The 25337-nt window shown below is 36.7% G+C and overlaps 1 protein-coding gene across 5 annotated transcripts in view; it reads left to right on the forward strand.

Annotated features, from left to right (window-relative positions):
• The window catches only part of sev (receptor protein-tyrosine kinase sevenless), a 1896734-nt gene that overhangs the window by 313714 nt on the left and 1557683 nt on the right, over positions 1 to 25337 (forward strand). For all 5 annotated transcript variants that reach the window (XM_089239534.1, XM_089239532.1, XM_089239533.1 and 2 more), the window contains one exon: positions 11654 to 11871. In XM_089239534.1, coding sequence (XP_089095660.1) covers positions 11654 to 11871 — 218 coding nt within the window. The remainder of the gene's footprint in view (positions 1 to 11653; positions 11872 to 25337) is intronic.

Raw genomic sequence — 25337 nt, forward strand, 5'->3', positions numbered from 1 at the left:
GTCAGAGGCAAATAGATCTATATCGTGAATGTGTGTGACTACTTCAAATTTTGGACGATAGATGGCACCCTTTCAGAAGAAATTAAAAAAAAAAAAGAAAAAAAAAAGAGGTGTAATTTTCTGGAGGTGGGTGGGTTTTGTACCCTGCTGAACTCTTCCCATCTCGAACTCCGTATCTTACCAACCCACCACTTCTACAAGTAATGTTTTTTTTTGTATTTTCAATCATTTTGATGTATGCATAAAAATTACAAAATAGAAATTGTGAGACATGTTTATCATTTTGAGGCAGATAATTGAAAAATTATATTATAATTAAGGAAATTATATACAATACAAAAAACACAAGAAACAAATTAATGTATTGTGTATGTAGTATATTAATTATTTATTTAAAAAAATTAATTTATGCTAATAAAACAAAAAATACAGAATAAAAAATATGCAACACAAAAAAGTTAAAATTCTCAAAGTATGGTAAAAAACGAAAACATCAAAGGAAAAAAATAAATAATAAATAATTTTAAGAAAAGCACACACATATACAACAAAATCAAGAGCAAATTTTTCTAAATTAAAAAATATGTGCAATTATAAAGTGGCAATTAAAGTTACGGTGGATAAGTTCTTGCTCCTCCTAAAATACCAACATCTACTATGCAAAACATACACAGTAAGGATTCAATTATAACTGATGAAATTATTTTTATATATCAACATAATTAATCATATTAAAATCAAGATTTCATATGAAAAATTATTCATTCAAACGCTTTTAATTTCCATTCATAACAACAGTTGTACAAAAAATTGTACGCTCGACTTTAAATTTTCTCCAAATTTTTATTTGAAGGCAACATTTTTATTAAAGGGAAACGATATGTTGATATATCAGCATATTGTGTATCTGATATATATCTTTGTCAGGTTCACGATATAGATGTATGTCTTCTTTGATAGATCTATATCAGGTCTATATCGAGAATCTGATAACGTTCTGATCGAACGTTATATCGACTGTACACGAAAATTCATTCCATAAAAAAGGGTGCGAGGAGGGAAAAAACTGACCACAAAACGGAAACGCGTTTACACGCACCCTTTTATCGTAGGATTTCACGTAAAATTATTGCTCGACCACCAGATTTTTTGACGCGACCTTGAACCACTTGACCTTCGATTTTTTCCGTCTACACGACACCATCTTATCGCAGACACTCCCTCTTTTCCCCAAAACGGACGACAAAACGCTGCGTGTAAACGGGCCTTTACACCTGGCTACGTCACTAGTGTGGAGGCCAGGGATAACGAGAGAGAGAGAACGACTCTCTTTCTCGTTAGCCCCGTGTGGAGGCTTTCTTATCTATAGGGGGGTGTTGGTTGAACTCGAAAACATAACGTCATGGTAGGGATTTATTATAATCCCCTGAAGAAAGATCCGAACTACACAACACCTCCTATAACTAGATGGCGTTGTACTACATCGATAAACTTCATGAGGAAATTTCCTACATGATGATTCAGCATGAGATGGTTGTCATATTAGTGGATTTCAGTTACCCGGGTATTGATTGGGAGAACCTATCGGCTAGAGATCAATATGAAGAAGGCTCTTTTAAGATGGTGCTCGATAATGTTTTGTTTCAGCAGGTAACAAATGTCACTAGGTGTACTTCTATTTTGGATTCGGTTCTTACTACTTCAAATACAACCACAACAGGCAAATTGCCCAACGAGGTGGCTGACTTAAGTACATCATGAATCCCCGAGCCCCTACCTACTACTGCTACACCACACATGCACTCGACCACCACAGCGGCAAATATCATTATCTGCCTCCGAATATATCCTCCAGCGTCTTATCCATTAGGCCACAACGACACCTTCCGAGGATCTTGTTGAACATGTTTCAGTGGGGGACGAGTTGTCTTCTAGTAATAATCGTGTCATTAGTTTTCCCTGTAACTTATCTTTGAGTACAGAGAAAAATAGGGGAAATAATGTTTGGAGGGTTTTATTAAAGCAGAAACGTAAAAACGATATAAGCAGTGATATGAATGTGTCAGATCGAGTTTATAATGATTTAAAGGCAGAGGAAATGGTGGCTCAAAGTTGTAACCCGCAGGGGTACAAGATTGTGGCGCATGAAAAAAATTCTCCGTCCCCTCCTATCAAACATAGATTTTTTTCCGACACACCATTCAATAGGTGAGATATGTTGGTATAATGAGTAAAACATTCAGACATTAGTGCATAATTGAAGGAGATACCCTTTTAAAAAACCTCAAAAAGTGGCACCATTTTACGGTACGTCAATGAGAAGGATTTTAAGGCAAAACTATCCTTTGTTTTGCCTGGCGTCATACCCTTTGTCCGTAAAGAGCGCGTTTGCTTGTCGCACCCGCTCTGGTTCACTGATAACGTGCGTAATCTTTATCTTGCGAAGAAAAGGGCATGTATAAAGTTCAAAAGTGAAATAGGTGACGTGTCAATATTTACTGAAAAAAAGCGTATTGAAGAAGCGTATTTGTGTTAATTGCATTTTTAATTGGGTTGCTGTATTTTTGAAATATATGACAACCATATTTTTATGGGCATCTTTTTATCAGCCACCTCGTTGGGCATTTTGTCTGTTGTGGCGTTGTATTTGTATTTGTATTTGAAGAGGGTGATTAGGGAAAGTAAAAAAAGATGTTCAATTTAGGCTGGTAGATAACATTCGCGCTGACCCAAAATCGTTTTTCAATTATGTCAATAATCTATGTAAGTGGAGGGTGTGGTCATAATCCCGACATACGAAATCCCGACAAGTCACAATCTCGACACGGTCAGAATCCCGACAGGGTCGAAATCCCGACACGGTCGAATTTTCAAATTTTAATTTCGTCGTATAAGCCGCACTTCACGATTTCTGTCGGGATTTGAATTTCTCGCGGCGAGGGGCGTTGGGGCGCCGATGAGAATGATAAATTGCGATCAAATAAATTTTCAAATTTTTATTTCGCCGTATAAGCTGCACTTCGCGATTTCTATCGGAATTTCCGTTTGTCGCCGCAAGTGGTTTATGGCTCATACCAAGATCAATGGAGATCAATAATTTGGAAATTCATTTAATTTTCCAACTTAGCGAAAAGCAAAGGATTCATTGTTGCCTTTTTCTGGCATTTATCGCTTTTTCTATCCGCCACAAATACTGCGATTCCTTATTATTTTCTTTGAGAATTTTTCGAAATTCTTTCTCGCTCAAGTTTCAAATAGACTTAAAATGTCAAATGATATTGCACAAAGTTAGACCGTATCATGAAGATCTTAATTTAAAATTTGCAAATTTTTTCGAAAGCAATATAATAGTAGAGAAATCTTTTTTTTATTCATATGTATAAAATTACATGTCTTGACAGCTTAATTCACTGATTCATCGCCGAGCCGCAACCACTGAAGGTCAGGCCCGTATCCAGAAATTTCATTCGGAGGGGGGGGGGCAAAGTGGCCAAATGATATATTTGGCCATGTTTTACCTTATTTCAATCATTTTCTCACATTTCGAAGGGACCGGATCCCCATTTTCCCCCCTCTCACTACGGCCTTGCTGAAGATATAAACATAAAATTCTGTCAGTAGTTTTATTTTATACTGTTGAGACTCCCAAAAAAATTTCTTAAAATTCTACCTCTAAGTTGGTCTTAAGGAAGAATTTGCAGATTCTCCACGCTAGTGAAGACGCGTGTAATAGTTAGTTCCTTATTCATGGATATTCCCCACTTTTCATCATCCCCCCCCCCGATTCATTTTGTACTTCACTATAGACAGAACCCTTTGAACCCGTGCACACGGCAGTGTTATTCTTGGGGGCGCAGCTTCCATGGCCCCACAGTGGGAGCTGGGGGAGATTTAGCCCAGAGAAGAGAATAACGGTTTATATGTTTCTGCTAAAGCCCAAAATTGCCCACTTCGCGAACTGACTAGCCCAGTTGACCCTTCCAATATACGGGCTTTGGCCAGTCTTTTGTGTGTATCCCTATATATCCCTATGGTTCGAGGTTATCGCCGCATTGGAGTATTTTTTGTGACAATTATGGTCATTTATAATTAGCTATAGCTAATCGTGATTATTATGGTTAGCTGTGGCAACTCTAACAGTCAAAAGAATCTGAATATAGATATCTTAGTGATCCATATATAAGGATCGACATGTAGGGCCTGGGGAAAGCCCGTAATTCAGACATTGGCCGGGTCCACTGGGCTGGCCAGTTCGCGAAGTGGCCAACTTCAAGGTTTGACAGTAACATATATAAATATAAAGTATATACGCGTATATGCAGTCATCGCTCGATATAACGACCCCCTCGTCTCTTCAAAATGAACGTTATAGTGGGAGGGTCGTTGTATCGAAAGTAAAATATATATGATTGTCGTTCTGTGAAAACAATTGGGTCTTATCCCACTGGTCGTTCTAATGGAATGATCGCTATAACATGAGGTAATTATAATGAGCGTCGACTGTATATATATATACGGGGTGGTAAAACTATCGACTGGCCGATAATTACACACATAATTCCTTGTGAAAAACTAATGTCAAAAAGTGTGTTCCGTTTTAGGATCGTCAGGATATTAAATGTATTATAACAGTTTGAACTTTTGTGACGTATCATTTTTATAACTGCCAGTTACGCGCCACACGACCAACGAAAGTTAAATTCTTGCCCAGCGGATTATGGTGTGCTTTTTGAAAATGAACTGAAATATTCAATCACGTTAGAATCCAAGTTCGATTGTCTTCTTTCACGATTGGCACTTTTCCTTTTCGTGAGGATTAATGTTATAACCTTGTTATTACGTAATAAATTTGATCACTATATAGGCAAATTGATCACCAGATGTGTAAAGTGTTTGCCAAATGACTTTTTTTCACCCCCACATTGCATTATAAAGTGTGCAGAACAAAAATTATGTACAGTCGTCCTTGAGCACCAAGGCTGGTACCCTTGTAGGAGCCACGATGGCTCCAAAATACTCGAGGTCGTACGCATTGCCCTAGCTAGCCTATTTGTTGAAGGAAACCCTGACCAGGACCGTCTCAACAGCATGATACAGCATACTAATAAATGATGAAAATTTTCTCATTTTCATGATGATTTGCGTACCGAAAAGAATCATTTCTTTCTCTCAAAATTGACTTAAACTGAAAAAAGAAATAATTTCAAACTAATACAAATACAAATACCACGCCACAACAGGCAAATTGCCCAACGAGGTGGCTGACTTCAGAACATCATGGATCCCCGAGCCATTATGATCATCATTTCATGATGATTTGCGTACCAAAAAGAATCACTTCTTTCTCTCAAAATTGACTTAAACTGAAAAAAGAAATAATTTCAAACTAATAAAATGCCTTCAATTGTTTTTTGGTCCTCTGATTAACCGGATTCCCGTTGGCCCATTGTACGCCGAATTAAGCCGTTGTTAATTGCTGGAGTTGTTCGCCCTTGGGCTTCGTGGAGAGTTCTGGTTTTTCTCACAATGTTTGATAGGTTGAATACCACTGGATTAAAACATGGAAATTTCTTTTCACATATAAAACGGTAAAATTAATTTTTACAGTGCAGTTCGAGGATTGAGTTCAATACATTCTTGATTGCTTTTGCAAATACAGTAAAACCTGTCTTCAATGGAATCGCAAGGGAACGAGATTTTTTTCCGTTGAGCACATGTTTCCGCTTAATAAAGGTTCAATTGATATAACGTGTGAAATTATGTATCTCTTAGGTAATTGAAATAACATATAAAAATAAATTAATTGAAAATAAATAATTTAAAAATAGATGATAAAATTACTAAAATATTTAAAATAATTGAATTTAAATGAATAATCAGTCTATAATTACTAAATAATGTATGAGAGTTCTGGCCTCTATAAAGTTCCGACCTACAGTGTGTCCTAAAATAACGACATTTACGTTCTTTTTAACTTTCTCAAAAATTTTTAATCACGGTGTCATTGTCTGTCGTGTCAGGTTCAGGTTGTACATTATCGTCAATGTTTATGTAATCCTCAGCATCAGAACCTTAAATAAGAAATTTTGTTAGGGAAAGAGCAACATGGTCTTGCTGCCCCTACCACTGTAAAATTCGAAGATTTTGTAGCGGTCTTTTTGTCCCCACCTAAAATTTATCAGCCCCTGAACTTTGCCACCAGTGTAGTAGCCCCCCCCCCTCCTTTCCTCTCTCTAAATAATTCCGGCCCTGCTAAGCCTTGCCACCACGGAATGCACACAGCTTGCATACAATTTTGTAAGTCTTGCATACCATTTGAAAAATTCAATCCTTACACTGATTTTTGCTGTTGAAAAGCCTGCTCTTCCGAAAAATTTTGTTACAATTTCAGAAAGCAACAGTTTTACTATGGTTATAGCTTATCAAAACCACTGCATTAAGTACAGAAAAGATGTATGCTAATCTAAGGTGTTGATAATGTATAACTCTCATTTGTGAGCATAGATTGACATGAAAATTTTTACCTACACAAAAATGTTTACTATTACTTCATAAATTGTCCTCCGATACAATTTTTATATTATTCTGATGATTATCGTCCATTGATCACCGTGTGTGAAATTTCCGTTAAAGGATACAATTTTTCTTTCTGTTTCCACGTTAGACAGGTTCCGTTTAACCCATTTGCATCATTCGCAAAAAGTGGAAAATTGGTCCATATCACCAAAATTTTTTTATTTTATAAAGTTAGAAATATTTCAAAATGATAAAAAGCGAAAAAACGAAATGGCGTACACAAAGATTTTATAATTTTACTTAGTTCAATGAAGATATATATTGAAAATAATTTGAAAAATTTAATTTAATAGTTTGATACAGTATGATAGTACTCTAGTGTTTTGTTCTTATGCATAAAAAACTGGAGCGCATATCTGCGCTTTGGTGATAATGGCCAGGAAAATTCCGCGCATATATGCGCTTATGATGCAAATGGGTAATGCAGGTTTTTTAATGTGTATTTTGGCAGTGAAGAGCACGAAATTCTTCCGTTGAGAAGACAGGTTTTACTGCATTTCCTTTTTGCAATCATGGAGAAAAAAGTAAATTAGCAAAGTAAACGTGTAAGAGGCAGCTTAGCAGGGCCGGATCAACCCATATGAAGGCCCTAAGCACTAAAGTGATTTTGGTGCCCCCCATTTTTGACTTCAACGCATGCTTCTCCCCCGTGATAATTAGATTTGTTTACAATTTTCTGCTATAAGTATGAAAATTTGGATAAGCCTATAGTTTATGTGGGGTTGAAAATAATAATTTTACCACGAGCAATCTATGATGCGACTGCTGCTGAGGAGCCTCGAGTGTCAGGAAGACCTCGTGACAATTTGAGTCAAAGTGACTGCACTGTATCTCCTGAGACGAACAAAAAAAAATCCAAGTTCACAAGTACATGAATGAATGAACGCCAGAACATTGCCACTGGACTTATCCCGTTGCCGAGATCTCTTCCAGCCCAGCTTCGTGGCAGAGTCTGGAACACTCTATTTTGTGGCAAAAAAAAAAACGACAAAAAAAAAACATACAAACTTTTTTACAACATATTTTCCCCGGACAATTGGGTACTGTCGCGATTAACAAATTTTGTGGTGATTACAGACGAGATGGGATTAGGAGTTGGAGAAGTTTCGGGGTTTAGTTAAGATGAATGTACACATATTAGGATGGAGGTATGTTTTAAATGCAATTGACCACCCCCTCCCCCCATGCCATCTCATCTGTTGTATCCACTTGTCGTAGGATACAAAAAGAATAATGAGAATCTTATAATAAAATATATATATCCATCGGAGTGAGTCATCTCGCTTAACACCTTATTGGTGAGCAAATGGGTTTGATAACTTGCGACTAGAAGCCAGCATCAGTTTTATTGAAGTTGACAAGTACAATGTTCGCTGAGATATTTGAATTCAAAATTCGAAGGAAAGATGGAAAGAACAGCATAAAAGAGGGGAAGGAGCGCTGTCGATTAGTTTTTGCTGTCCTTTCATATCTTTTCTCCAGCATTTGTATTCAAATATCTTAGCGAATCATAGACTAAAGATATAAATAGACAGCGCACGCTATTCATAAAACTTGTCGAACGTGAAGAAAAGATGAGCAGTATTGTCGGGAAAAGAACAGGTTCTGCGCTATTACATTTGGCTCGTTTTCGCAGAACATAGTGATTTCGTGTTAATGCTAGGATGTTGTAACGAAATTTGACTCGATCGAGTTGATGAAAACTTTCCTTCATTTGTTCAATGAATTTGATTCATTCTTTTGTAAAATATTTAGGGAGTATCAGATTTGAAAAAAAATCAATTCTATAAAATAAACAAATATTGAAAAACGAAATTTTTTGATTTTCCAAAAGGGATAATTCCTAATAATTTAAGACTCTTGAGTTTTTAAATCTTATTATATAACCTATCTCTTATATATACAGCCTATTTCATTTATATTTTTAAATATTCTCTTCTCATTCACTATCTCACTTTTAATATCGAAAATTTATTTTAACTAGGGGTTATTAAAACATAAAAATTATCTTCCAAGAACATTAAAATTACTCTGATCATACATTTATTTTGAGTATATAATTATAATGCATCATATTATGTTATGTAATGTAACACATTCACACTCATACCATATTCAGTCATGAAATATTTAAATAATAAGTAAAAGTTTCATTTCAAACATTTTCTTGAAAAACCTTTTATAACGTTATAAAAGGTTTTTTTACATAGTGTTTACATTTTTGTGTGGTAAGGTATTATGTATATATACATAATATTTCAGGAATAAAATGAATTTTTCAAGAAAATTGCAATACCTCATCGTTAGTACTTTTCTAAATTATAAGAAATGAAATTTCGTGTAGCGTATATATGTAATAATTTAGAGTACGTAAATGTATGTTACATGTGACATATGTGTAACCTCTTCGCTCCAGAAGTATACATATGTGAATCTTCATTTTTTTAAGGCATTAAGTAGTTTTTAGAATGATTCTTTCTTCAAGTTAACATCTGAGGTAAACATAGTGACTTCAGATCTCAACTCAGACGGTCCTAATAAAGATATTGACTGAAAATTAATTAATCAATTAATTAATTGATTTTTCTTGTTTGAGGGCAATTTCAGACATACAACACAAACACAAATTCATCAATAAAAGAATTTCTTTTCTGTAATAGTTTTATCTCAGGCGTGAAGCGAGGTAAAAATATTATTTTTAGAGGTAGTTATACATTTTTATGCAAAACTGCCATTGTCTAGAGGGTGAGTTTTCATTACATTCTATTTAAATAAAATATTTGCCATAAATTCCTCATTCTGAAAAGCATATTATCTTCAAAGTTGAGCGAAACTCGAATAAACTCACTAGCTCGCCAAATCTTGCGGAGACGTATATTTCAGTTAAAAGTTAATAAAACTCATTACTTCAAGCATTTATTGCCAAAAATTCTATTAAAACATTTAATAATGGCTCATGACATTTGAATTTTACCAAAACTTGGAACTTTAATTGAATTAAATCCAAAATGGAATCGTTAAAAACTGAGACTACGTCAGAAATTCATTGAATCGTCAATTTAATATTCCAATTTTTAATTTATAAGAAGGGGAATAAGCAAAAAAGTATTCCCTTGTGAAAGGATACTGGCCCCCCTTTCCTAAACCGTTCAGAACATCCGAAAGCAGCGCAAGTGTTGACCATTCTAATCAAAAATAAGACAGCACGTGTAGATTGTCATACGAATAGCCATAAGGAAGGCATTGCCAGCGAGATTCCCTGACCAGCCTTTTGACCGGAGTCACGTGGCTCCGGATCTTTGCTTCACATTGTAAACCCTCGCGCGCGCTCTATATTATTCTTACTCTGTGTAGCGAATATTGCACTTAGAAACATGCAATTTTTCCGTTGGCATCAGGAGAGACAATGCAACAACTTTCTAATTGGAAGTTATAGGACGGGAAATCGAAGAAAAATTTAGATTTTTTATTTATGAGACACACTGTATTTTCCGAGGATGATATCACTTTCCGCTATCCATACGAAGGTTTCAACGGTTGGCTGATGCGAGATGAAGTTAGGAAAGAAAAATTCAACTGTGCTCTTGCTAGGAATCGAACCCACGTTCTCGAGCTTTCTGGGTGAGCACACTAGACTACAAAGGCAAAGAATATCAATTTTTCCTTGGAACTTGCGATGAACGGTCGGACATAACTCAGGTCTCTGGTGCCAGTTACACTGCCACCAGTCCATGTACGGTCCCGTTGAGCGCACACAAGCTCTAACGAAAGATTGAGATATTCGTTGCCAATGCAGTCTAAGGCGCTCATCCGGCAAGTGAGAGAACGGGGATTCGATTCCCCGCAAAGACAGTTTTGAATGTTCTTCCTTTCCTAAATTCATCTCCGCATCGGCTAACCGTTGAAAAATACACTATTTCCACTCTCAAAACTGGTAAAGGGTAATCTTTGAAAGTATTTTGAGCATTTTTAAAGTGAAACTATACCTCTCCGACGGACGGTTGATAAGAAACGGCAGCACTAGCACGTACAGGACACCCTGTATAGCTAGATAGGGGCCTCAGAAAAATTTGTATCACCTGGGGTGATGATGCTGTTGAGATAGCTCTGGGCTTACTTTATGGAAATAGAGCACAGAATCTCTCAATCCAAAAACTGAGCATTAACGCGAGTTCTTGTTCGAAATTAACTTTGTTTCTCTGCTTTGTATACAGGACATAACGGCACCTCTCGCACACTCCACTGTATAATACATTTGAAATTAAAATTTGAAAATTTATTTGACCGCAATTTATCATTCTCATCGTCACCCCAACGTCCCCCGTCGCGAGAAATTCAAATCCCGACAGAAATCGCGAAGTGCGGCTTATACGGCGAAATTGAATTTTTAAATTCGACCCTGTCGGGATTGTGGCTTGTCGGGATTGTGAACGGAACCCGTAAGGGGACACGGCCTCCCTCTGAATAGAAGGATCCAGGGTAGATAGCAATCGAGGCATGTGTAGTGCGTTCAAAGGTTTTTCGCGTCAGTTTTTAATAGAGAAGGTGATGTCCAAAGTACGGATGTGTCATGGGGGTGCTAAAGCCCTCGACTATATTCAGGTGGAAGATATGGCAGTCCTAATATTGCTAAAAAATGTATGTGCAAACAAAGCATCAGGATCTGATGATAGTTATGTACTTAGGGAATGTGTGAATGAACTGTTGGGCCTGTTGTGTGTGTGTGTAGATTTACATAAGTGGTGTTTCTAAGGGTATTGTCCCAGCTTGCTAATGTGTTTCCGATATTTAAAAAGGGTAGTAGAGAAACCGTGAGAGAATTATATCGCCAATGAGTTTGACGAGCTCCCCGTTGCGGCCATTTGATTGTTGTAGCCTTTGAATTTGTATTTAAAAGTGTAAACCGGATAAACCAAAAAATACAGTACTGTAATTCCTAAATGGGGTTACACCGACAGCAATGATTACAGTGTAATTCAAAATATCAGGAAGACGTTTGTACCTTCAGTCAATGTCACAAATTTCTCGATCATAATTTTCATCAAATCCGGTAATAGATATTTTATTTTACTTGCAGAATCACTTGGCACACCTCTACCACCTTATTTAGTTGCTGTTACATCAAGATCTGTGAAAATACGATGGATTCAAACATCTCTCAAGGACGTTTCATATTTGGTTCAGTATCGACGACAAGCTTCACAACATACTGATTGGGAGTACTATAGTTCTTCAGAACTATTATTCATCAATGAAATCACTGTCAAAGGACTTCGGCCATATACAAATTACCAAGTATGATCACGTTTTCTCATTCGTAAAATTGAATGTTACTACACTTTCTTTATGATGATGCACATGTCGCATGCTGTTGATTGTAAAATTGGGCGAATTGCAAAGCGGATGATTTTATTAAGACGAAGCTCTGATTTCTAACAAATCTACAGTTACTCACATTCAGCCGCTTTAAAAAATATTGCCGGGATCCTTCAGAGAGAGAAACGTATTCTTTGTCTATGTATGTTGCCACCTATAACTTAATGTCGTTGAAAACTGTTATCCGAGCTGGAGGCTGTTCATTGCGCAGTTCCGTTCAGCATACATATTGGCTCTAAGGCAGTGGTTCTCAAACTTATGTCACTCATGCCTTAATTGAAGTTTATTCACGGCTCCCCACAGAATAGTCCAACAAAGAGCGCTTTTAAAGCAGCAAACAAGCACACATCTGTATCGCCAGCTCATCGCGACGCCCCTAGTATTTACGACGCATGCTATGAGAAGGGCTGCTCTCAGTAAAGCAAATGTCCGTCCTCTGTAGTGTAATGGTTGCGAACTCACCTAGATATGCGGGAACGATAGTTCGAACCACAGCAGGAGAATGTGCATTTCGTTTCTGAAAATCATTTCCCCTTGGTATCCAGTCATTTGTACTTCATTGGAATCCTTAGTCAGCCGGATTGAGCGAAATTTTTCGGAATCAATGCGGTGGGACTAACCATTAGACACTCCAATATACTACGTTTCTTTACTAAACAGACAAAAATTAAGTGTCAGAATCTTTCCTGACATAAACATGTAACAGAAATGTCGATTAGATGATCATACAACACATAAATACTACAGGACGTATCCCCACTGAATCCAACACCCCCTATAGATAAGAAAGCCTCCACACTGGAGTCGGGACGTCACGGAGTGGAGGCTGATCGTGGGGACGATCGTTTTTTCTTCCTTCATAATATCTTGCCTTTCTAGCCAACTGAATCAATTTTCTTTTACAGATTTCTGAAAGTTCATGATATAAACAAACTATGAAATCGGCTGCTTGCACTGATTTTTTTTTAATTAAAAAAGTATTTGCTCTTAATTCCAACTTACTACCTTAATCATGAAGAAAAAAATACATTTTGCAATACATCTTCCCCTCTCTTGTTCTGTTCAAAAAAATATTTTAAAAATTAATTCAAAATAATTATTTGCAGAGCTAGACAAAAGTTAAGATAAATCAGTATAAGATGAAATATAAACATCACTGTTTCTACAGTTCTTATAGTTGAACTGATAAATTCAAAATAAAACAAGGAAGCAAAGAAAACACACAACTTCAAATTATAAAAATTTTGATATTTATTTAAAAAAATGGATAAAATTTGTAGAGAATTACCCCAAATGTTACATTAGAAATAATTTTCGCACAGAAAGTAGTAAAACTTATAAAAATTCCCATTTAATGTATGGAAGTTAGTGCATGGAAATATTTGATTGTGTTGCTTGATTCATCATACAATTTTCTCAACGTTACAACTGAAACACATTTGAGATTTAGAGAGAAACGGTTATCCAGGCTTTCGTATTTCATACATATGAGATTCTCCGATGCCCTCTCCTCAAAATATGGATAATATAAAGAAATTGCACAATTTTTCTGGTTGATTCAGTTATTTCAGACACAGTTCAAAATATGTGGCACTCTCGTAGCACCCCCCACCCTCCCCTCTTAAAATCAAGGAATGGTTTGAGATTAATTTCACCCATTAGAAGCTTCACTTTTTGTCTGATTCATTCAAGTAATAAACTTCTACATACAGTAGTGATTGGTCATCAGATTGCTCTGCACTAGGATTGACGATATTATCAGTAAATTATTGTTCGAATAATTTGTGTATGAGGAATTACTGCAGGTTGACTACTAATAAATATCTGTATGCATAGGAACATATTGAATGAAGAAGTGAACACACACAAAATTATAAAATATCATTCACATACAATTCACATACATTGAATAAGTGATTAAGATCGTCACTATAGGATTCTTTTAAATTTAAAGCGCATTTCAAATTGCCTTCGAGATCATGTATGTGAATGAAAAATGAGAATGTAAACTTGCCAAGTTTTATTAGTTTGACATTTTCATGAAAGCATTTCATTAAGGTTTTTATATGTGTATATATTAATCATGAAATGTCATCAACTTTATTTAGATAAAAACAGACTAGATATAAGAGTGTACCAAACAGTCCCTGGTATTCTATTACAGGGCTGGACAAATCCCAGGTGCCAGGTCACCATGGTGACTGAAAAATTGGTATTGGTACCTAAAATTTTTTGTGTAGTTACTAAATTGCAGGTTGAGTGCAGCATAAAATTTTTGGAATCTATAGCAGTATATCTGCGAACATGAAAGAGGGTCACTATGTCCTGAAAAAGAAAAAAAATATTATTTTGGATCTTTTTCTTCGGGTAAAATTTTTTTTAGCAACTAAATAATTGTTAGGGGTGCCTAGATTTGTTTGCAATTTGTCTAGCCCTGTCCTATTATTTGATAATATAAATTATTTTCTTATTTATTTGATAACAGTTTGAGAACGGGTGATGGAAATTTTTCTCTGTGTAGATTCTTCTACATTTACCATATATTTTAAAATAATTGAGATAATTTATATTACTGACTTGAAAACTTACCCAGTTTTGAATGACAAAAACACTCAAAATTAAGTTAGCTTTCAAATATCATCAACATTTTTGTGTGTGATGATAATATGAATGAAAAAAAGTTCATCTTGGTCATGTCTTTCAATTTTCTATTACATTGGCATCATATCCAAAGACGAAAAATAGAAATTTTCCTTGTAGGCTGCTCTCGTTAGAGGTTGAAGCTTTTAACTATAGCTGTAGAAATGCACTCTCCATCAATAATAACGCACTAGTAAAGAATAGTTGAGTCACCACAAGAATCCGCAGGCAGTTGTATACTGGAGTGAGAACAAAATCCTGTAAGAAAATATACTAAAAGTATTACTCTTACATAGGATTAAATATTTTTATACTTCATTACATATTTTTCAGTTATACTAAACATTATTCATTAACATGTTTAACATTATGAGGTTTAACATGACTAAACACTAATTTATTTATATGAAATAAGTTCTTTCTTTTATTAGATTAAAAGCAATTACTCTAACCATAGTCCTTGGGTGTAAAGATAGTAATTGTTTATTATAAAATGTTAAATAAGTTGACGAAAGCCGAAAATTGAAAAAAAATCAATGCGATATTCAACACTGTTGCCATTTCTTTCTCGAAAACTTACCCGAATTTTATACAGGGTGGTAACTATCGACCGCCCAATAATTACATACGTGATTCCTTGTGAAAAACTAATACGGAAAAGTGTTTTCCGTTTCTTGATCTGACCCATAATTAATGAGTTATAACGCTTTAAAAATTAATGACGTCACTTGAAAATCCGGCCAAATTCACTAAACGTACACCAAATGTATAACTTTGTGTTTTACATAATGCTAAAAATGTATTAACCCTGCTGTACACAAAACGAAAGAGATATAAAAACCAGTTTTTTCCCTCGCACTTTTCAGGAAAGGAAAAAAGTCAGAACAGGTTGTTTGCATTTCATAAAGGTTACTTCACAGAGGTTATAAGATAAAGGTATTATAAGGTTATAATAGAGATAAGCGTTTGTCGTGTTGTTTTATTCTCCAGAAAGTATTGCGTCTAATTATTTATTGTTATAATTTCTAATTTGATGGCATTCAGCATACAAGAATATTGTGACATGCACCTTATATTAGATGAAAGCCACGGATCAGCCTTGCAAGCAGCAAGGTTTTACTCAGTCAACGGTATCGAACGCGAAAGCACCCAGACCATAAAGTTATTTTGCGACTGGACCGCCGATTGCGCGAGTTAGGGTTTGTATTACCACAACCAAACGTAGACGCTAGGCCAGTATCGTCCGTAAAACCACCGGCTTTCGAAGATAACGTGTTGTCGTTGTTTGAATCGGATCCAATATAGCTACTAGAATAAGGGCCTTTTCAAGTCGCCTTGCAAGAATCCAAGGACCAGCAGTCGAGCGATCGCACGAGAATTAAATTCAAGTCACGTATTCAGGTCACGGAGTTTTTGCATCCGTATCATTACACACGGGTGCAAGCACTTTCATCAGAAGTTTATCCGCGAAGGGAAAAGAATTCTGTCAATGGCTGCTTCCACAGCATTCCAATGACAGCACTATCCTAAATAGGATTCTATGGACTGACGAAGCAACATTTACTCGTGGAGGTGTCTTTAACAGCCATATCTGAGATTGGCTCAACCAATAGATAGTTAGGTTTTCAACCTAACCCTTTAGAATTTTTTTTATGGGGCCATCTTAAAGCGCATGTGTATAGGCATACGCTTGACTCGCAAGAAGACCTCGTAGCCGCCTTGCATGCGGCAGTGACAACAGTGACACCGTCCATGCTGCAGCGGGTTCTGCTCCCCATCCCACGCCGTGCTTCTTCATGTATCTCAATGGACGGAGCACTTAGTAATGTAAGATACAATCTTCCTTTTAGCCACTGTGGTGGTTGAGTGATCATAGTGACGGACTCGCATCACGAGGTCGGTTCAAACCCCACCGTCGCCACAGTGGTGGTCGGCTGTAGTTAGTTTTCTGTGGTTCCCAACTTCGAGGTGCGAATGCGAGCCGATCTCCCGTTAAAAAGTCTCACAAAAGATACCAACAGACCTAAAACGGTACAAATACTCAATCATTTCACTTCACTCACAATTTGAAATATAGATGACAGCATTGAAACGTCAGACACTACGCTAGATAATCAGACTGTCAGGTACACACTCACATTCACGGCAGAACTCACTCGGTAGTAAATTGGTCATTGCGATATATCGAAGTTTTGTTCGGTTTGAGAGAAAGAAACTTCCTCTTACCAAACTGACCTTCAAAAATTTTGAGAGATGAAATTATTCTTCAAAGTTGTTTTTTCGAATAATACTGGCTCTTATAACTACCATAAAACTAAATGTTTGGGTATTAAACGTTGGAAACATTTAATATTAAACATTTTTATGTTTCCAAGGGAATTTTATATTAAGGCGGCTGATTTCAATACTGCTGATGGTTTCGGTACAGTATCAATATTTCAATGTAGTCTGCAGCCACTAATTTTTACGTAGAAATTTTTCTTTCCAATTTTTATTTACTTTTCTATTTTATTCAACACATTATCACATTTATATTTTTACCAGACATCAGTAATCTTTATGTATTGATATTAAGTTTAGTGGGCGCGGTAACCCAGGTTAAGATACTCGCCTAAGGGCCGTATTCACCGACATGGTGAATGTCACCGGCATGGTTTAAACTGTAGTTAACATTTTTGGGTAAAAGAACAATATAGATTGGCTGAAAACCTGAATTTAACCAATCCGTGTCGATCTCTTATCAAAAAATTGTGACTATAGTTTAAACCATGTCGGTGAATACTGCCCTTGAAGTACCAAAGGATGTTTAGAGGTGTCGCGAGTTCGATACCCGGTTCGTTCTCGTCAGAAACTTTCCTGACACAGGGGTACAACAGAAACGGTGATATGACCACAGAAAAAGATTGCTACCACAGGGAGTCCCACATCGAGGGGTTAGCGCACCAACCTCTCTGTGAGTATAAAAAAAAGGCTGCCGTTCGGAATCGGCAATAAATTGCCCGGTCTAATTATCCCTCGTATGCAGAAAATGACCGTGGTACGACAAAAATGATCAAATGATGATTAAGTTTATAAATGATTCACACACACACACCTAGTACAGTTCCAATGTGATTTCCATGCTGGCTTATGGCTTGAGCGGATGGAGAGCTCGTTGTTGGGAGAGGGGGATTTAAATATAAGATTTTTTTATGATACAAAAAATAAAAATAAACGAAATGAGCTAGTCACTGTGAATAGGGTGACCATACCTCCTTCATTTTGTCTGTTATTTTCCGGAATAGTCTCGTTATTTCTGGTTTTTTTTCCGTCCCGAATTTTTTTTTTTAAATGTAGTGCTTCTTCCTATTTTTTAGTCAAAGTTTTCTTGAATTTGTTATTTAGTCACAAACGTTGATACAGGTAATTTTCAACAGATTGATTGAACGCAATATTATCATATAGAAGTTCCGAAAATTTCATGTGAATTATCGCATTTTGCTTCCCCCCCCCCCCAATAGATACGCGTTTTGCTTACGGTATTATCATCGAGATTCAACTTTCATTCACTCAAAAACTAGAGCCGATCTGATAAAACCAATGTCAGAATCAGAATCAGTGCTCCAAAAACACCCTAAAATCTTTGAAATATCCTTGAGGAAAAAGTCAGAGTTGAATAGTGTGAATCAACAGAAAACCAAAAATTATTTTGAATACGTCAATTCGTAACGTAATAATTTTGATTAAAAGTTTCTGATTGAATCGTTGTTATTATTTTACTGTTTCCACTAAGACACACCTTCGTGAAGCTACCATTTTTACATCCCTCGTTGAACCTTTTTACAAGTAACATGTTTCGATGAAAGTTTAAAAAAAACAAAAAAAAAAATACTGCCGTTTTATTGATCAACATTGTAATCTGATTAAAACAACAACGTAAAATAATGATCGCGCAGTAAACACGAACGCATTGTATGCACCTTACCTCAGAAAATTAGACTTAATATAGTGAAGGTAAAAAAATTTCACATTTTGGCAAAAAGTGTTGGTTTGTCTAAAAAAATTTTCAAACGGATCTCATTTGGCTAACATGGTACAAATCTTGCGATAAATTTGCCAACATAGAAGATCAAGCTAATAGGTTAGTGATACGTAATAGCAAGATTATAGTATCATACTACATGGAGAGAAAAAGTGCCAATCATGAAGGAAGAAGGCCGAACTGGGCTTCTAATGGGATTCAATATTTCAGTTCATTTTTAAGAAGTGACACCCCGCTGCTGGTGGAGAAATGCACTTTGGTTCGGTGTTTGGCGTATAACTGACTGTTAGAAAAATGACACGTCACAAAATTTTAAAAGCTTATAACTCACTTGATATTCGTCTGATTGAAAAACGGAAAAAACTTTTCCATATAAGTTTTTCACAAGGAATCACGTGTGGGGGTGGTCACATGAGGTGGTCGATAGTTACGACCCTGTATACAGTGTACTTTAGAATCGAAGTAGTTGTTTTGAAACATTAATTATATATATATATAGTGAAATATCGTTTCAACGATTCTCGATATAATGAATTCCTCTACAACAGTGGTTCCCAACCTTTTTCAGTCCACGTACCCCCAGCTGGCTCGGTTCCTTTCCGCGTACCCCCCCCCCCCCCCAATCTTTTTCACCCATTACAGTTTTCGAAAAAATTCAAAAAAAAGGTACAAGTTGAATAAAATAAATTGATTATTTAGATTTTTTTATTTGTCAAGTAATCAAACAAACTAACACAGAGATTGGGAAAAAAAATAATGTGATGTTTGGGACTGTAAATTGAATTACAAAGTTTTCAAAAATTAAGCTCAAGAGAGGATAACTGCAATCTGAAATCCGGAGCTGCGTTCAATTTGCTTTAGTATACAAAGAAAACGCCTATTCAACAAGCTCCGTGCTAACAGACGGCAACAAAAACATTATGGCTTTTCTAGAAAGTTCAACGTATTCTCACCGCAGCAAGCCCAAAAACTGACTAGGTTCACCATTCCGTCATTGAAGAGGATCTTCAGAGGGGTATCTGATGCGAGCTCGAGCAATTTTTCCTTTTCTGGAATCAACAATGAAGCCGGTTCAAAATACTCTTCTTTGAAAGGATTAGATATCCACCGATCGCCCATTTCCGGCTCTGAAAAATATTTTTCAAACGAGGGTTTTAATCCTTCCAAGTGGCCGACTGTTAAATTTAGCTCAGCTTGTGACAAGAAATCGTGAACTGTTTCAAACACTTCCCAAAAAAAGGGCTACCTCGTGCCGAAGTTCGAACAGCAACGTCAGGACTTAACCCTGGGACAACCAAGTAACTTCGGTGTGCAAAAGCAAAGCGTTGTGAAGGATGTTCATGTCTTCACACAACAATTTAAACATCCCGAAGTTGGTAGGATTCACCTTGACAAAGTTGGCAACCTTGACCGCTTCATCAAGAACGTTTCGCAAATGTGGAGGCAGTGCGACTGTGCTCTCAACATCGTATGGCACGTCCTGTATTCTTCGAGACACCGACAGAGTGAATTTGACAGAGATATTAAACTCATTATAAGAGCACTTTCCTCTGCAAACATGCATCTGACAGCATCTTTTCACCAATAGTGTGATTTTTTTTCCTTGTCTCGCCGCTAACGACAGCTAATTTATTAGGAGGTTTCGGTAGCTTTGGCAGAACCACTTTTGGAAGATTCAGAATGTGTTTTCACGTTTACAGGTCCACGGTATTTCATTTTGGTGTTTCCGTCCGCTTCCGCAAAGATCTAGTTTGTAGCCGCTGAACCATAGTGCAAATCACGTGAGCAGTAGGTTCTTGGTAGAAAAATTGACGTAGAAAATTGTGGGAATAACAAACCCGCCTCAATACAAATACAAATACCAAATACAAATACAAAAAAAAAAAATATATATATACAAATACAAATACAACGCCACAACAGCCAAAATGCCCAACGAGGTGGCTGATAAAAAGATGCCCATAAAAATATGGATGTCATATGTTTCAAAAATACAGCAACCCAATTAAAAATGCAATTAACACAAATTATAAACAATATATACACATGATAAAATATTATACAATGCCCATAAAGAATACTTATGGTTGTCTTATTCTAAGAATGGATAGCTTCTCGATTTACCCCAACATGTTTATCGTATTTCTTTTTAAACGTGTCAATTGTGTTACAATTTACTACCTCCGGGGGTAAGCTATTCCATTTATTAACAACCCTATTAGAGAAAAATTCCCTGCGACACCATAACCTTGCATTGTCCCTCACCAATCGATACTGGTGTCCCCTTGTAAAAGCAGTCGATTGGCGGTGTACTAAAAGTTCATGGTCCATCCTATCCATCCCATTGAAATGTTTGAACACTTCGATCATATCTCCTCGACACCTGCGTTCATCCAATGTAAACATATTCAAAAAATGAAGTCTCTCTTCATAACTCAAGCCCTGTGTGCCAATAAGGACACGCGTAGCTCTTCTCTGCACCCCTTCAACCAAGTCTATGTCCCTCTGTAGGTATGGTCTCCAAAACCTTACAGCATACTCCAGTCTAGGACGAACTAAGCCTCGAAAAAGCGGAAGAATGACTTTAGGAGAACGCGATGAGACCTTTTTGAAAATGAGACCAAGCATTCTATTCGCTTTTTTGACAACCGCTGAACAATGTTCAGAAAACTTAATTCGCTCGTCAATGAGAATTCCCAAATCGGTGACTCTAGTTGCATCCGGGATAGTGACACCATTCAACTCGTAAGAGAACCGTGGGTTGTTCGAACCAAAATGAGTGACCATGCACTTATCTACGCTAAACGTTATGCTCCATTCATTTGCCCATGCTGCAATCTTGTTTAAGTTGGTCTGGAGCAACTCCCTATCGCTTTCATTCCCGATTACCCCCATTAGCTTCACTTCATCTGCGAATTTGCTAGTAATTCCATCGATACCCTGATCGAATTTGTCGATAAAAAGTGAAAAAAATATGGGGCCAAGGACACTTCCCTGAGGAACTCCACTTGTGACGTCTGTCCAACCAGAGAATTCCCCGTTCACCATAACTCGTTGCGACCTATCTCTTAACCACGATTCTATCCAATTCAGCAAGTTGCCCCCTATTCCAATCTCGTGTAAACGCTTCAAGAGTTTGCCATGTTGGACCCGATCGAATGCCTTCTGGAATTCAAGGTAAACCACGTCGACATTTTTGCTCTTACCCAAAGCCTTAGTCACGTAATCATAGAAGCAAAGGAGGTTAGTTACACATGACTTCCCCTTCCTGAACCCATGCTGATTATCCGACAATACATTATTCTCGTCTATCCACTTCACAAACTGCCTTTTGATGATAATTTCCAAAATTTTCGAGAGGGAGCTCGTCAAACTCACTGGACGATAATTAGACACCACTTCTCTACTACCCTTCTTAAATATAGGAACAACGTTAGCCAGTTTCCAATCTCTCGGGACGATACCCTCAGCAACACTACTCCTGTATATCTGTGCGACTGGCCCCAACAATTCATTAGCACCTTCCCTGAGAACCCTGGGATAGATATCATCTGGTCCTGGTGCTTTGCTTGCACATACATTTCTTAGAAGATTTAGGACCTCCACGTCTTCCACTTGAATATCGTTGAGCGTTTTATTACCCCATGCAACACCCGTATATCGAATATCATTATCTCCATTAAAACCGACGCGAAAAAAGTCATTGAAAGCACTACACATGCCTACATTGCTCTCTACCTTAGAGCCTCCTATCGAGAGGGGCAGGGGCGTAGCCAGAAATTTCGTTCGGGGGGGGGACCAAAGTGACAGAACAATGGATTTGGCCATCTTTTTCCCTTTTTTCGGTCATTTTCTCACATTTCGGGGGGGGGGGGGACCAGACCACCAAGTCCCCCCCCCTCGCTACGCCCTTTGAGAGGGGGCCCTTACATCCATTATTGACGTATCGAAAAAATGATTTTGGGTCAGAGCCAATGTTATCTGCCAACCTAGATTCAACTTCCTTTTTACTATCCCTTATCGCTTTCTTCAACAGTCTTCTTTTATCAGTAAACAATGATAGGTCACCTCGTCCACTTTTATACTCTCTGAATGCTCTTTTCTTTTCAAGATAAAGGTTCCGCACGCTATCCGCGAACCATAGAGGGTGTGATGTACAAACACGCTTTTTTCGAACAAAGGGTATGACGTCGTGCAAAACAGAGGACAGCTTCGTACTAAATTCTTCTCATTGACTTACCACCCCTACTGATTCCAACCGGTCTTTGAAAACTTCCGCTAACCTTCTTCTCAAAACATCTAAGTTAGTTCTCCGAAAACAAGGAACCAGTCTTTTGTTATCAACCTTACCCGAGGAAAAGTTACAGTGAAATCTTACGATACGATGATCACTGGAAGAAAACTCTTCCCCCACCGAAACATGTTCAACTAGATCCTCAGAACTAGTAAGAACTAAATCCAAAATAGTAGTACCCCTAGTGGCTTTTGATACATGCTGATACAAAAAATGTTCGAGCACCAACTTAAGAAAGTCTCTTTCATACTGATTTCCAGATGAAAGGTTCTCCCAATCAATACCCGGGTAATTGAAATCCCCTAGTATGAGAACCCTCTTTCGCTTACACATGTAGGAAATTTCATCATGCATTTTGGCGAGGTAGTTTTGATCCCTATTCGGTGGATTGTAACAAACCCCAACAATAAGCTTATGATGTCTTTTCGTTCTCAAGTTCAACCCATATGGTTTCAATATCACTTCTCTGCACGTTACACTCTCTAGCCTTCAAACAGGATTTCACGTATATCAACACTCCACCCCCTTTCCTATCAGATCTATTTCTCAAAAAAGTATCGTATCCGGAGATGTGTAAGAAAGATTCATCCCCATCGTTTGCCCAAGATTCTGTAATGGCTATAAGATCCAAGCCCTCCACAACTATCATAGTTTCTAAAAAATCTTTCTTATTACCCAAGCTCCTGGCATTTATTAACACACATTTTAATTTGCCCGGTGGTTTGTTGTCAATCGAGAAGCCATCCAAGTCAGAGGTGGGTAATTCCCCGTCAGTACTGTTGTGATTATCATTAACTAACCCCCACAACAAAAGTTAAATACAATACGAATTAATTCTTCGCTTTTACAGGGTGATCAGCGAATAAGCCCTTATTTCAAAATTAAATATCTCTACAACAAAGATTAATAGAATTATGCGGTAAACGGTACGTTTATTAGCAAAATTGTAAGAATGTTGTACAGAAATTTCGAAAATTTAGTTTTTTTTTCATTTTAAAAAATTAAAAAAAAAAAACAGAACTGGAGATTTTGGGGTTTCGAAAATCCTCATTTTTGTGAAGAGAAACTACTGCATTCGCCTAAAGTTACTGCATGGGCTGCGGTATGCGCCAGAGGCATTATCGGCCCCTTCTTCGTGCCAGAAACGATTACTACTGAACATTGTTACAATTTTGGAACAATTTGTCAGCACACATGGCGCATACCGCAGCCCATGCAGTAACTTTAGGCGAATGCAGTGGTTTCTCTTCACACAAATGAGGATTTTCGGAACCCCAAAATCTTCACTTTTTTTAATTTTAAAAAATTAAAAAAAAACTAAATTTTTGAAATTTCTGTACAAAATTTTTACAGTTTTGCTAATAAACGTACCGTTTACCGCATAATTCTATTGATCTTTGTTGTAGAGATATTTAATTTTGAAATAAGGGCTATTCGCTGATCACCCTGTATATATATATATCAGCTGTTTACTAACAGCATCGTTAAAAAATAAATGCTTGTTAAAAGTTAAAAGTTTAAATGTTAAAAGTTTCAGTTCCATAACATCTCAAAATGTTATGGAACTGAAAAAGTATTCGACATGGAAATTTTTTTTCTGTCACTACCCATACACACAAAATCAAAAACAATTTTTGGCAAAAAATTCAATTTGAACACACACAGCAAGGCCATAACCCAAATACTGAAGTAGTAATATGTTTCAAACACTAATCTGCTTCCTTTCATTATAATGTATATACCTCCACACTAAAAACTGTGCCTGAAATTAAAACTTTGTTTTTTAGTCCCATTGTACGAATTTCATTTTTTATATCAACAAAACAATATAATGATTCCTTATTAAATATTCTTCATCTCTGAGGGAGTTACAGAGTGCAATTTTTAAAGTAGTAGCACATGATTTTTTTCTGAAAATTTAACTTTCACTAAGTATTACAATATTGTTCATTTGAACAATTCAAAATATGAAATCTATATTTTAATCCTTTACACTAAATTTAGTGCATGAGTTTTACAAAATTTAATATTTAACATTACTGCCAATTTTTAGCTTTATTTCAATTTCACCATTACTCATTACAAAAAAATTAATTAAAATTTTTGTCATTTAGGTGCTATAATTTATTATCAATGAATTGTATTTGTAATTATTTATTTACCCATGTTCTCAATTCATTTAGACTAGGCTGACCATATTTCCTGGAGAGAAATACGGGACATCGGGATTCCAAATACGGGAAAATACGGGACATCGCCAATTATCACCAAAACCGAACAAAGTCGCCAAATATTGTTGAAATAACGGAGAAATCACAATGGCGGGAAATGCAGCATTACTGCTAATTGCAGTGGATTAAAGTGAATTCCACGAAAAAAAATTTTCACTAAGACAAATGTGGGAGATTCATATACTCATTTATAGTTGCA

Source organism: Pholcus phalangioides, unplaced genomic scaffold, assembly GCF_987345545.1.
Source record: "Pholcus phalangioides strain wild (caught in Gottingen) unplaced genomic scaffold, Ppha-v1.0 ptg000011l_1, whole genome shotgun sequence".
NCBI lineage: Eukaryota > Metazoa > Arthropoda > Arachnida > Araneae > Pholcidae > Pholcus > Pholcus phalangioides.